The 13108-nt window shown below is 56.1% G+C and overlaps 1 protein-coding gene across 2 annotated transcripts; it reads right to left on the bottom strand.

The window, feature by feature from the left end:
• Window positions 1–376: 376 nt before the first annotated feature.
• RAB7B (RAB7B, member RAS oncogene family) lies at window positions 377–12896 on the bottom strand. 2 transcript variants are annotated; one of them, XM_071450282.1, is made up of 6 exons: window positions 12789–12896; window positions 11817–11878; window positions 11597–11723; window positions 10736–10951; window positions 9913–10038; window positions 377–783 (listed from the first exon to the last, which is right to left on the bottom strand). In XM_071450282.1, the coding sequence occupies exons 2-6, from the start codon at window positions 11867–11869 to the stop codon at window positions 649–651; spliced, it is 657 nt and encodes a 218-aa protein (XP_071306383.1). In that variant the 5' UTR covers window positions 11870–11878; window positions 12789–12896; the 3' UTR covers window positions 377–648. The 2 variants fall into 2 exon arrangements, with proteins under 2 accessions (XP_071306383.1, XP_071306384.1); XM_071450283.1 differs by lacking the exon at window positions 377–783 and adding an exon at window positions 8884–9534 and having other exon boundaries at window positions 12789–12862.
• Between the last annotated feature and the right edge of the window lie 212 nt (window positions 12897–13108).

Genomic DNA, 13108 nt, shown 5'->3' with positions numbered 1-13108 from the left:
GTAATAAATTCAGTGGTAATAATTCAGTGGGAGGCCGAGGCTGGGGGCAGCAGGGACAGGCAGCCATGCCCTGGGCAGAGGGGCTGGTGCTCAGGTTATGATGGGACCTGAAGGGAGCCTTCCTCCCTACATCCATCCCATCCCCATCCCCATCCTGTCCTGTCCAATCCCAACCTGTCCAATCCCATCCCATCCCCATCCCATCCCATCCCACCCCATCCCATCCCATCCCACCCCATCCCATCCCATCCCACCCCATCCCATCCCCATCCCATCCCCATCCCTTCCCCATCCCATCCCATCCCCATCCCATCCCATCCCACCACAGGCACCACACAGAGCTCCGATGTGAAAAACGCCAATCACTTGATTTTAACATTTTAAAAGTTTAATAGTAATAAAATGGCTATAAAAATAGTAATACAATTAGAGTAATAATAATTTGGACAATTTGGATTAGGACAATATGAGACAATAAATACAAAGAGTTTTGGATGTCTGGGTACCTTTTTCTGGGCAGCACGAGCCCGAGAAAGGCCCCACGTTAACAGAGGATTAACCCTTAAAAACAACAGCCTGTTGCATATTCATACACCTCATCCATGATGCATAAATTCCATTCAAACACAGGATTCTGTCTGGGCAGGGTCAGCTTCTTCCTCTGAATCCTGACAGCGCCTTTGAGGCAGGAAGAACTTTGTTTCTTCTGATAATGGAGCAATAAATTCTCTTTCTCTGAAAGATTCGGGTGTCCTGTGGCTGATGTCTCACTGCGAGTCCTTTCTTTAAAAAAAATATCCTACACAGCACAGTTTCTATTTTAACATTTTGTTATACCCTAAAACTATATTTACCACACTGCTTAAGAGAATTAACATAGCATCACTTTCCAACACAACACATATAATATTCATTTGAATATTTGCAAAAAGCCAATCATAAAATACAAATGTTTCACATCTAAAACTATATTTAACACACTACTTAAGAGAATTAATACAGCATCACTTTCCAACACAACACATATAATATTCATTTGAATATTTGCAAAAGGCCAATCATAAAATACAAATGTTTCACATCTAAAACTATATTTACCACACTGCTTAAGAGAATTAACATAGCATCACTTTCTAACACAACACATATAATATTCATTTGAATATTTGCAAAAGGCCAATCATAAAATACATGCATTTTTCACATCTGACATTCCCAGGGCAGGTTCTCACCATTTCCTGCTCTCTCCCAGGAATGCAGAGCCCGGGCTGGGTGCCACCATCCCTCTGGCAGGGCTGGCCTGGTGTCCCTGTGGTGCCAGGGCTGGAGGCAGAGCTGCCACCTGAAAGGCGCCGCTGGCACTGCCACCCTGCCCGGTGCCACCCGCTGGCACGGGGCCTGATCGGGGCAGGAATGAGGAACACCCCGTCCCAGGGGAGGCAGCAGGGTTATTTACAGCCCCAAAATGAAGGCTGGAATGCAGGAAGGCTCCGGAAGGTTCCAGCTGCCCCCCCGCCGCTGCAGCTCTCGGGGCTGGGAGAGGCTCTGGGGTTTTGGGGTTGGTTTTGGGGTTTATCTCTGGGGGGAATTGCTGGGGCACAGCTGCTCAGGGCCTTGCCAGCCTGCTCCAGCCCTGTGGGGACATGTCCAGAGTCACCCTCTTTCATGTCACCTGCATGTGGCTGTGGGCTCAGCCCTGTCACAGCCCCTCTCCTTCACTGGGAGCTTGGGCACATCCCCACACTGAAGGATTTGTGGGGTGAGACACCCTGGCTTGGGGAGCAGAGCATGTTCTGATGGTCAGAGCCAAGCCCACCAACCCAAATTCCTGCCTGGAGCTCCACAACGACCTGCAGAGGAATTGGCACCCCCCAAAAATCCCACCCAGCCTGCAGAGAGCACCTGGCAGGGGCTGTGTGCCCTCACCTGGGACTGGCCCGTGCTCTCTGGGCAGCCCTCAGGTCACCTTGAGCAAGGGCTCTTATCTTATTTGTAAAATAGGTGTAAGATATCTGCCTCCAAATGTGCTCAGCAAGGTCTGCCCAGGGCCTGGGGACACCAGCAGCTCCTGGGGCTGGGTGGGAGCACCCAAAATTCCTGCCCTTGGAGCAGCCCTGAAGGTCTGGGAGAGCCCCCAGGCCAAGGGGGGCCGTGTGGAGCATCCCATCCCATCCCATCCCATCCCATCCCATCCCATCCCATCCCATCCCATCCCATCCCATCCCATCCCATTCTCCTGGAATTCAGGCTGGGGGCTGCTCCAGGCACTGCCTCCCCCACCCCTCAGGGCTTTCTGCCCACCCTGACCCAGCAGAGTCAAACCCCAAGGTGGCTTTTTCACTTAAAACCATTGAATTCCTGCGAAGGGAGGTTCCTCAATCTGAAAAAAAAAAAAAAAAAAAAAGAGGAACTTTCCCTAAAAAAAAAAAAAAAAAATAATAAAAGTGGGAAGGTGTGTGGAGGAGAACGAGTGGCTTTCCTCAGGGGGAAAGTGATTGTGGTCCCATCACTGCTGCTCTGTGCCCTTAGGCAACTCATTAAGGCCCAAAGGCTTCGATGGCAGGGAGATAAGCCCTGAAATAAAGCTGAGATTGTTCAGGGCTCTGAGGTCAATGCCTGCAGAGGAGCTCGGGTGTTGGACGTGAGGACCTGGAGCAGGAGGAGGCCCTGTCGCCCCTGGTCAGGGAGATCAGCGGGCAGATTCCAGATGAAAGCTCTGCCTGCTTTGCCTTTTTGAGGAGTTCGAGGAGCGTTGGTGCTGCAGCCGTGCCGTGAGGCCAGGGGCAGCTGAGCTGCTCTGAAAGAGTGCGTGGTTAAAGGCATTAAAGTTAAATAAAGCATTTGGTGTCCAGGTGGAACCTGGTGGGAGAAGGATTCACTGCCCTGAGCCTCACCCAGGGCCTGAAGGAGGCTCTGCTGCTGCCCTGGTGATACCAAAATGGGCCAGAATAATCTTTTTAGCACAGTTTGAAGTATTTAATCTTTGAACTCCATTCAGCAGCTTCAGAAAAACTGAATTTTTCTATTCTCTGTTATCCCTGATGGCCTCATGCAGGCCTGAGGGAGCTCAGGCAGGGCAGTGAGAGGAGACAAATCCACATTTTCCCTGCGGTCAGCACGAGTGGAGCTGCAGATCACCATTGTCTGTGTCTGTCCACACTCTGAGGAGCTGATCCAGGACAGAGCCCAGCCTAAACCAAACCTAAATCTGGGCAATTTGGGCAGCAGGGACCCACCAGCAGGAGGCTGAGGCTGCGGCTGCTCCCCAGCTCCAGCTCACCTGGAGCTCCCATGGGAAGGTGGTGCCACCCCCGTGCCAAGGGCCACCCCCCTGCCGTGGGAGCCCTGCCGTGGCTCGGTCCTGCCCCAGAGCTGCTGCCCAGCCCTTGGCACGGGCACCATCCCACCCTGACCAAACCAGTCCCGCAGGGGCTCCTGTGGCTGCTCCTGCCTCTGCTGCCCCTGCCCCGGGCTCTGTCCCATGGGGGATCCTCAGCACCTCTGGGGGGCTCTGCCAGGGAAGGCTGGGACAGGGGGGCAGCCCCGTGCCAGGCTGGCAGGGCCACCCTGCCCACCCCACGTCCCAATCCTGACCCTGACCCTGATCCCAATCCTGACCCTGATCCTGATTCTGATCCTAACCCTGATCCTGGTTCTGATCCTGATCCTGGTCCTGATCTTGGTCCTGACCCTGACCCTGATTCTGATCCTGATCCCGATCCCATCATGATCCTGACCCTGATCCTAATCCTGATCCTGATCCCAATCCCGATCCTGACCCTGATCCTGACCCTGCTGCTGTGGGGAGGCCGCCCGAGGCTGGGGCTGGGTGCTGACCTCAGCATGTCCCAGCTCTGGCTCCAGGCTGGCCACAGCCCCCAGTCCTCCCTGAGCCCTGCCATGTCCCCAAACCCCCCTGTCCCCGGCCTCAGGGCCAGGCACAGCCCTGCCATGTCCCCAGACCCCCCTGTCCCCAGCCCCTGGCCAGGCACAGCCCTGGGGCCAGGCACAGCCCTGCCATGTCCCCAGACCCCCCTGTCCCCAGCCCCTGGCCAGGCACAGCCCTGCCATGTCCCCAGACCCCCCTGTCCCCAGCCTGGGGCCAGGCACAGCCCTGCCATGTCCCCAGACCCCCCTGTCCCCAGCCCTGGGACCAGGCACAGCCCTGTGGCCCCACAAACCCCACACACGGTGTCCTCTGGGGTGGGACATGGGGACAGCCCCTCCCGTGGGCTGGGCTGGAGGAGAAGCAGCAACTCCTGCTGTGGTGGTGGGCAGGGAGGCACAGGGTGAGGGGATGGCTGTGCCTCACACCTGGGCTGCCTGTGTGTCCCTTTTGGGGACAGCTGTGACCATGTGCACAGGGGTTTTGGACTGGGGAAGAGACGAGGATCTGACTCCATGTTTCAGAAGGCTGATTTATTATTTTATGATATATATTATATTCAAACTATACTCAAAGAATAGAAGAAAAGGTTTCATCAGAAGGCTGGCTGAGAATAGAATAGCAAAGAATGATAACAAAGGTTTGTGGCTTGGACAGAGAGTCTGAGCCAGCTGGGCTGTGATTGGCCATTAATTACAAACAACCCCATGAGCCCAATCCCAGATGCACCTGTTGCATTCCACAGCAGCAGATAACCATTGGTTACATTTTGTTCCTGAGGCCTCTCAGCTTCTCAGGAGGAAAAATCCTAAAGCAAAGCTTTTTCCTAAAAGATGCCTGTGACAGACTGCCACACCTCGGGGGGACAGTCACACCTCGGGGGGACACTCACACCAACCCCACCAGTGCCACCCCCTCACTGCGGGGACATTGAGGAAAGGGACAACAACCATTCAGCTATTCCCAGCCTCGGGAGCGTTCTTGGGAAGGAATCCCGGTGTGGCACCGGCCAGGCCACCACCCCAGCCGGTCCCAGCCGGGTGAGAGCCACCAGGAGCGGCCCCGGGGCTGTGTGACACCTCCGGAGGTGTTTACTGCCCTGGGCCGCTGGCACCACGGGGCACAGATAAAGCTTTGCGTGATGCCCTGGCTTTGTTTGTCACGTCTGACGCCTTTGAAAGGTCACCTGGAACTTTGAACCCCTGGCGTTTATCAGGGCAGCTTTGAAGTGGCTGAAGCCACTGAGTTACCTCAGTCCCAGCTCCAGGTTAATGAGATTTCTGCTTCCAAACAGGAAAACTTGGCGGGTTTTGGTTCTTTTTGCAGCTTTTTAAGGCATTTTCCAGCCTTTATTTAAATTCTCGCATTTCAGGGTGGCTTTGAAGTGGCTCAAGCCATTGCATTACCCTCAGTCCCTGCTCCAGGTTAATGAGATTTCTGCTTCCAAACAGGAAAACTTGGCAGGTTTTGATTCTTTTTGCAGCTTTTTAAGGTATTTTCCAGTGTCTTTATTTAAATTTTCACATTTCAATAAAAGAATTTAGTCCCACCTGGCTGCAGGTGCCACAGGCTGGGGTAGGTGGACATTCAGGACATCATTTCATGGTGGGCTTGGTGATCTCAGAGGGATTTTCCAACCTTAATTATAAATTCTGTGATTTTGGGCACTGCTGCCTGTGCCTGGGATGTGTCTGGGGAAGTGGCTGAAGCCACTGCATTACCCTCAGTCCCAGCTCCAGGTTAATGAGATTTCTGCTTCCTGACAGGAAAACTTGGCAGGTTTTGATTCTTTTTGCAGCTTTTTAAGGTATTTTCCAGTGTCTTTATTTAAATTCTTACATTTCAGTAAGAGAATTTAATCCCACCTGGCTGCAGGTGCCACAGGGTAGGTGGACATTCAGGACATCATTTCATGGTGGGCTTGATGATCTCAGAGGGCTTTTCCAACGTAAATTATAAATTCTGTGATTTTGGGCACTGCTGCCTGTGCCTGGGATGTGTCTGGGGAAGGAGCAGCGGAGGAGCTGCTCTCTGCCAGCCTCACAGGGGGATTTGTGATGCAAATCCACCCTCTCCAACCCTGCTGCCACCTCTGGAAGCAGTCAGGGCTCTCAGGGGTAATTGAACCTCAGAACAACGAAGCAAACTGGGAGTTGGGGATTCAGGGTGAGTGGGGGGTGCCAATTCCTCAAATACTGAGGGCAGATCTTCTGCAAGAGGGTTGGGATGGTCCCTCTTTGGTGATGAGCATCCGGGGGGGGGGGGATTTTACTGATTTTTGTCGTTTCAATGGGTGAATGAAAACCTCTGGGGACAGCAGAGCAGCTGGGAAATCTCTGCTTGTTAAACTGAGCAGGAGGACTCAGCTTGGCTCCTCAGCAGTGGCCACAGGCCGGGGTGAGCTCAGGAACTCAGGTGGCTGCTCAGGAACTCACTGAGTCACACAAGGCAAATATTTTCCCCTTTGATTTTCACCCTGAGAAAAATCTTGAGCTGACCTTGTTAATCCCACGTGTTGCAAACCTCCCCTGTCCTTTATCGGGTTTCGGGATAGTGTTACCAGCTTAGCACCTCTGGCTGCTCCTGCCAGCATCCTGCCTGGCACCGTGCCACCCTGCCAGCTCTCCTGGCTGTGCCAGGGCAGCCTGGCCAGCAGGACACCCTGCCCAGAGGCATGGAGGGAGTAGAAAAAGCTGGAGCTGGCTCCAGCACGGTGCTGCACATCTGTGATGTGTGCTGGGCAGGATTTCTGCACGCTGGTGATGCCACTGGAGATCCTGCCAGCTCCTGAGGCTGCAGCATCCTCACAGCCCCGATTCCTCTGGCTGGAATGATGCACAAAGTGCTGGGGCCATGCTGAGCTGGAGCCTGCCCAGGGCTCTGCAGAGAGCAAGGTCTGACCCCAGCCCTGCCCGCCCTGCCCAGGGCACCCAGCTGGACCCTGAGCCAAGCCTGCAGCTCCCACCTGGCTCCAGCTCCTTCCACTCACAGCTTCCAGCACCCACAGCAGCCCTGGGCGTGCCAGAGGTGCCCAGCCCCAGCTCAGGGAGCTTCCCCTGCCCTGAGGGCGTTTGTGTCTGCTCAGCCCGGGGTGTCCAAACTGCTAAAACCGATCAGGTTTTTGTTTGCCAGTGCTGGGAGCTGCTGGGAGAAGGGTGTGATGAGAAACAACATTGCTGCTGGCACGGGCAGCGCCCAACACCCCCGTCCCAACAGCCCCGGAGGGGCCAGGGTGGGCCGGGGGATGCTGGGTGTGAGGGGGGCTCCAGGCAGGCACAGGGTGGGGAAAGGGCATCCAGAACGTGGGGAGGAAATGGTTAATGCCCCTCTCCTCCCAGTAGGAAGGGACAAATCCTCTCCCCGGCCCGGCGCCCAAATCAACAGGCGGAGCGTTGCGTAAGGACGAGGGTGGGAACTGTCCGGGGTGGAAACTGCACTGTCCGGGTGGGAACTGAACTGTCCGGGGTGGGAACTGTCCGGGGTGGGAACTGAACTGTCCGGGGTGGGAACTGAACTGTCCGGGGGTGGGAACTGTCCGGGGTGGGAACTGCCCTGTCCGGGGGTGGGAACTGAACTGTCCGGGGGTGGGGAACTGTCCGGGGTGGGAACTGAACTGTCCGGGGTGGGAACTGTCCGGGGTGGGAACTGCCCTGTCCGGGGTGGGAACTGCCCTGTCCGGGGTGGGAACTGCACTGTCCGTTCTCTCCGGACGGGCACCCCAGACACAGCCACAGCCCCAGCTCTAGATCGAGTTCCAGCCCCAGCTCCAGGTCCATCTCCAGCCTCCATCCCCATCTCCAGCCCCATCTCCATCTCCAGCCCCATTTCCATCTCCAGCCCCAGCCCCATTTCCATCTCCAGCCCCATTTCCATCTCTAGCCCCAGCTCCATCCCCATCTCCAGCCCCATTTCCATCTCCATCCCCAGCCCCAGCCCCATCTCCAGTCCCATTTCCATCTCCAGCCCCATTTCCAGCCCCAGCTCCATCTCCAGCCCTATTTCCATCTCCAGCTCCATTTCCATCTCCAACCCCATCTCCAACCCCATCTCCAGTCCCATCTCCATCTCCATCTCCAGTCCCATCTCCAGCCCCATTTCCATCTCCAGCCCCGTTTCCATTTCCAGCCCCATCTCCGCAGCCCCCACGCCCCCCGCGCCCATCCCTCGCTCAGGTTTTGCCCTTCCTGAGCGCAGCTGCCCTGCCCTGTCCCCCATGGCTGCTGTCCCCATGGGCAGCAGCCTCCGGGACACTCTGTGGCACCACTGCAGTCACTGGGGGGGTCTGAGGGGGCTGGCGGAGGGCAGGGGGTCCCTGGTGACCTCCCTGGGGATCTGAGTCCATCCAGCCCGGCCTGGGGGATGCTGCAGCCCCAGTGATCGGTGCCCGCGATGGATGCAGGAGGGAAGAGGGAGCCCGGCTCTGCTCCCAGCGGGCTCCCTCTGCCGACAGCTGCCCTGGCCAGGCCACCTCTGCACACCCACTTCGCACCTCCTCCTCCTCCCCTGACCCAAAATTTACACTGGAAAATTAAAGTAAAATTAAAAAAAAAAAAACCAAAAAAACCCAAAAACCAAACCAAAATAAAATATAAAATATAATTAAAACAAAATAAAAACTAAAATAAAATACAATAAAACAAAATAAAATATAAAATAAAAAATAAAATAAAATAAAACAAAATATATAGAATAGAATAGAATAGAATAAAATAAAACAAAATATATAAAATAGAATAGAATAGAATAGAATAGAATAAAACAAAATAAAACAAAATAAAACAAAATAAAATAAAATAAAACAAAGTAAAATAAAACAAAACAAAATAAAATAAAACAAAATAAAATAAAATAAAATAAAATAAAATAAAATAATAAAATCCCAGACCCAAAACGTGTCCCCCATCCTTGAGCAGCTGAACAGACTCAGGGAGGAAAGTCTGGAGCCCCCACCCCACCCTCCTGCTGCGGGACCTGGGGAGCGTTTCACAGCACATAAATATAAATAAAAATGAAATATTTAATTTCCTTTTAAAAAAACAAAGAAGGATACCCCTGACAAAGTGCTTTTTTGAGAATCCTCCCCAGTGAGGCAGAAGGGGGAAGGTGTTTGATGGGGGATATGCATGAGAGGAGGGGAAACTGAGGCACGGAACAGCTGCCTCCACAGTGGCAGGTCCCTGTGCCGAGGCCAGCAGCCCCAGCTGTCCCCTCAGGGCAGCCTGTAGCACCCTGGGAGCCGCGGGGCCACCAGGCTGTGCCCTGGCAAGGGCCACCCGTGGTGCCCAGGTGTCTGGAGAGCCCTGCCTGCATCCCTGGCACCGTCACCACAGGGACATCGAGGGCATGGGGACAGGGCCACCACCGTGACACTGAGGTGATGGAGAGCAGCTCCAGAGCCGTGGCAAGCAGCAAATCCCGGGAGGAGCAGGCAGCTCGAGGTGTGCCCAGCCCTGGCACGGCCCTGGTGTGCCCAGCCCTGGCACTGCCAGTCCCCGTGGGCAGCTGGGGTGGGCAGCGGGCACCGAGCCCTGGGCAGGGCTGCACCGTGGGGTCCAGCAGCCCCGGGGTCAGCAGCAGCTCTGCTTGGGCTTGTCGTTGGGAGTGAGCTTGATGGAGTCGGTCAAATAACTCTCAAAAATCCCTTTATACTGGAAAAGAGGCGGAGAAGGGAAAGGATGAGCGAGCGCGGCTCCGAGCCGGCCTGAGCGGCCCCGCGGTTCAGCCCTGAACTTGTGGCTACCGGCAAAATGCGGGCAAAAGCCACCTAGCGCAGGGCTTGGGGACACCAATGTCGCCGTGGCACGGCCGCTAGAGGACAGTGCTGGAGCGCTGTGGGCTCCATCACTGCGGGAAAAGCACACGGCAATTCCTGCTCCGATTGATTTAGGGTCAAGCACGGCTGCGTTTCTCACTCCCGCGGCTCTCCCTCGCAGCAGGAGCTGTTCCACACGGGAGGATCTGTCAGGTTAATCCCGGTTTTACCCCAAATTCCCCCCCGGCACAGCTCGGAGCTGGAGGGGGCTCACCGTGCTCAGCGCCTGCTTCGCCAGGGTCTCGAAAGCCTCGGCCACGTTGATGTTGTTCTTGGCACTGACCTCGAAATAGGGGATGTCCTTCTCCTTGCACCAGGCTGAGGCCATCTCCTTGGACACCTGAGGGATGGGAGGATGGAGCCACAGCCCAGAGAGGGGACAGGGGACCCTCCTCACCCATCCAGGCACTGCTGGATGAGCCACAGCTCAGGGATGGGATCCTCCTCACCCATCCAAGCACTGCTGGGATGGGAGGATGGAGCCACAGCCCAGGGATGTGACAGGGGACCCTCCTCACCCATCCAGGCACTGTGGGTGAGCCACAGCTCAGGGATGGGACCCTCCTCACCCATGCAGGCACTGCTGGGATGGGAGGATGGAGCCACAGCTCAGGGATGGGACCCTCCTCACCCATCCAGGCACTGCTGGGTGAGGGGGTGCTGGCAGTGCCCGAGGTTGTCATTCCTGCTGCCTCTGGTGGGGACAGTCTGTGCCCCCAAGAGCAGCAGGAGGATGTTGCTCATCCCCTCCCAGAGTGCTGGGGGAGGTGGCAGCTCCTTGCCTGGAGCTCTGGTTTGTGTGAGGACAGGGAAAAGGATGGTTCTGAGGTGAAGGATCAGCCCTCAAAACCATTAGGACCCTACAGCATCCCAATCATGGAATTGTTTAGGTTGGAAAAGACCCTTAAGATCATCAAGTCCAGCCACTAACCCAGCACTGAACCATGTCCCCAAGGGTACAGCTGTACAAGTTTTAAATCCCTGCAGGGGTGGTGACCCCAGCACTGCTGATCCTGCTCTCCCTGCTCCACCCTTACCTGCCGGTCACTGAGGTCTATCTTGTTCCCCAGCACCACCATGGGGAAATCCTGCTCCCTGGGAATGACCTTCTCCAGGAAATCATCTCTCCAGTTGTCCAGGGCCTCAAAGGACTCCCTGTCTGTCACGTCAAAGGCCAGCATGCAGCCGTCTGAGCCTTTGTAGAAGGTCGACACCATGGACCGGAACCGCTCCTGTCCCCCTGTGTCCCAGATCTAGGGCAGAGGAGGGGATGTGACAGGGGCAGGGTGGGTGCTACAGCCCACAGGAGCAGCTTCAGGGGGTGCTGAGCCCCCAGAATTCCTGTGGGATTCCAGTGCAGTTCATGGATGCTGAAAATCAGGCTCTAAAAATCAGGCTCTAAAAATCAGGCTCTAAAAATCAAGCACTGAAATCTGGGCTCTGAAAATCAGCTTGAAAATTGGGCTCTGAAAATCAGCTTGAAAATCAGGCTCTGAAAATCGGGCTCTGAAAATCACCTCTGAAAATTGGGCTTTGAAAATCAGGCTCTGAAAATCAGCTCTGAAAATCACTTCTGAAAATTGGGCCTCTAAAAATCAGGCTCCAAAAATCAGGCTTTAAAAATCAGGCTTTGAAAATCAGCTCTGAAAATCACTTCTGAAAATTGGGCTTTGAAAATCAGGCTTTAAAAATCAGGCTTTGAAAATCAGCTCTAAAAATCAGGCTCTGAAAATCAGGCTCTGAAATTTGGGTTCTGAAGCTCAGCTCTAAACATCAGCCCTGAAAATTGGGCTCTGCACCTCATGACCGCGGTGGCACTTGGGCCCAGCAGGCCAGGCTGGGACGCAGAGCTGGGATCAGGGTGGGCACTGCGGGCAGTGCCAGCTCACCCCACTCACCTGCAGCTTCAGGGGGGTGCTGTCCACGGGCAGGACCTTGGTGAGGATGCTGGCGCCCAGCGTGGTGCGATAATCCTCGTAGAACTTCTTGTGCACGTACTGGTGCAGCAGGGAGGTCTTGCCCACACTGGGGACGAGGAAAGGGGCACTGGTGAGGCTTGGCCCAGCTCAGGGGACACCCAGCACATGCAGGGGCTTCCCTCCCTGACCAGCTCCTTACCCCAGAGCTCCGATGATGATGATCTTCAGATCCACCTTCTTGCTGGCATCCATGGACAGGCCCTGGGGGCGAGCGGGGGCTGTGGGGACGGCACCTGGGTGAGCCCTGGGGTCCTGTCCCTGCTGCCACGCCGGGATGTGGCTGTGCCCTCACCGTGCCAGCATCACGCCCATGCCATGCCAGCACTTGTGTCCCAGGCATGGTGGGGACAGAAAAACCCTCCCATGCCAAGCCCGGCCCACGTCCCCGCCCGCTGCCGAGGAGCCGCAGCACGCCCGGACTCGCCGGTTCATCACCATTCAAAGCTGCCGGGAGCCACTTCCCTGCTTCTCCCACCCCCTCTCCAGCGCAGGCCCTCCCCCTCGGCCTGGCACGCACGCCTGGGGTGCTGCTGAAAATTAAATTTATTCAAGAAGACCCCAGCCAGAAGGGATTCCTTGATGCCTCAAGCACAGCCCAGGGAGCATCCCCGCCCAGAAGCACCCTGAAATGTCCCCCCAGGATGTGTCCCCATCATGTCCCAGTGTCCTCAAATGCTCTGAGCCTGGCCAGGACCCCTGAAACCTCCTCCTGAGGTGGCACCAGCATCCCCCAGCAGCCGCAGCAGCCCCATCCCCACGGCAGCGGCCAGGGCACAGATGGAAACGCTGGCAGCCTCATCCCTGCATTTTTCCCTGATGCGCTGGCCAGCCCTGCGCCATTCCCCCTTGGAACACCAGCGGGGAGCTCCCAGCTGTAAAGCTCAGCCCTGAAAATCAGCTCTGAAATCAGGCTCCAGGTCCCCCTGCCCCCTCTGCCCCCCGTGCCCAGCCGCGGGCATCATCCTGGGCACGGGCACAGCCTCATCTCTCAGCACACACAAACTTCCTGGTGCTTCCGCCAGCTTTTTGGGACGCCAGATGTTTCTAAACTCAAAATGGAGTTTCCTCCCCTCGCTGCTGCTCCGCGGCTCTGGGCTGCCCCAGGACTCACCTGCGGAGCACTCACCTGCCGGGCAGCCGCGGCTCCCGGCTCCGCTGCAGCCGGCCCGGGCAGGGGACGGGAGAGGCGAGAGAGGAGGATCCGGGAAGGGGCGGCCGATCCCTGCCCTCCCGGGGAAGGCGGCTACGGGGCCCCGCTCCGTGACATCAGCAGAAAGGGGCCGAGATGCCGGCGGGGCTGGAGGAGCCGCGGGCAGGCGCTGGGGTGTCCTTGGATTCGCCTTCGATTCCCGGCTCTGCCCAGTGTCCCCGGCTCGGGCTCCGATGGGGAAGGAGGTTCTGGAATTTGGGATGGACTTTTGGGCCGCTCCT

The sequence above is a fragment of the Agelaius tricolor genome, unplaced genomic scaffold, assembly GCF_023055355.1.
Source record: "Agelaius tricolor isolate 1412-34295 unplaced genomic scaffold, bAgeTri1.0.p SCAF_30, whole genome shotgun sequence".
Taxonomy (NCBI): Eukaryota; Metazoa; Chordata; class Aves; order Passeriformes; family Icteridae; genus Agelaius; species Agelaius tricolor.
Note: the sequence above shows the minus strand (reverse complement) of the source record. Positions and strands in the feature narration are given on the sequence as shown.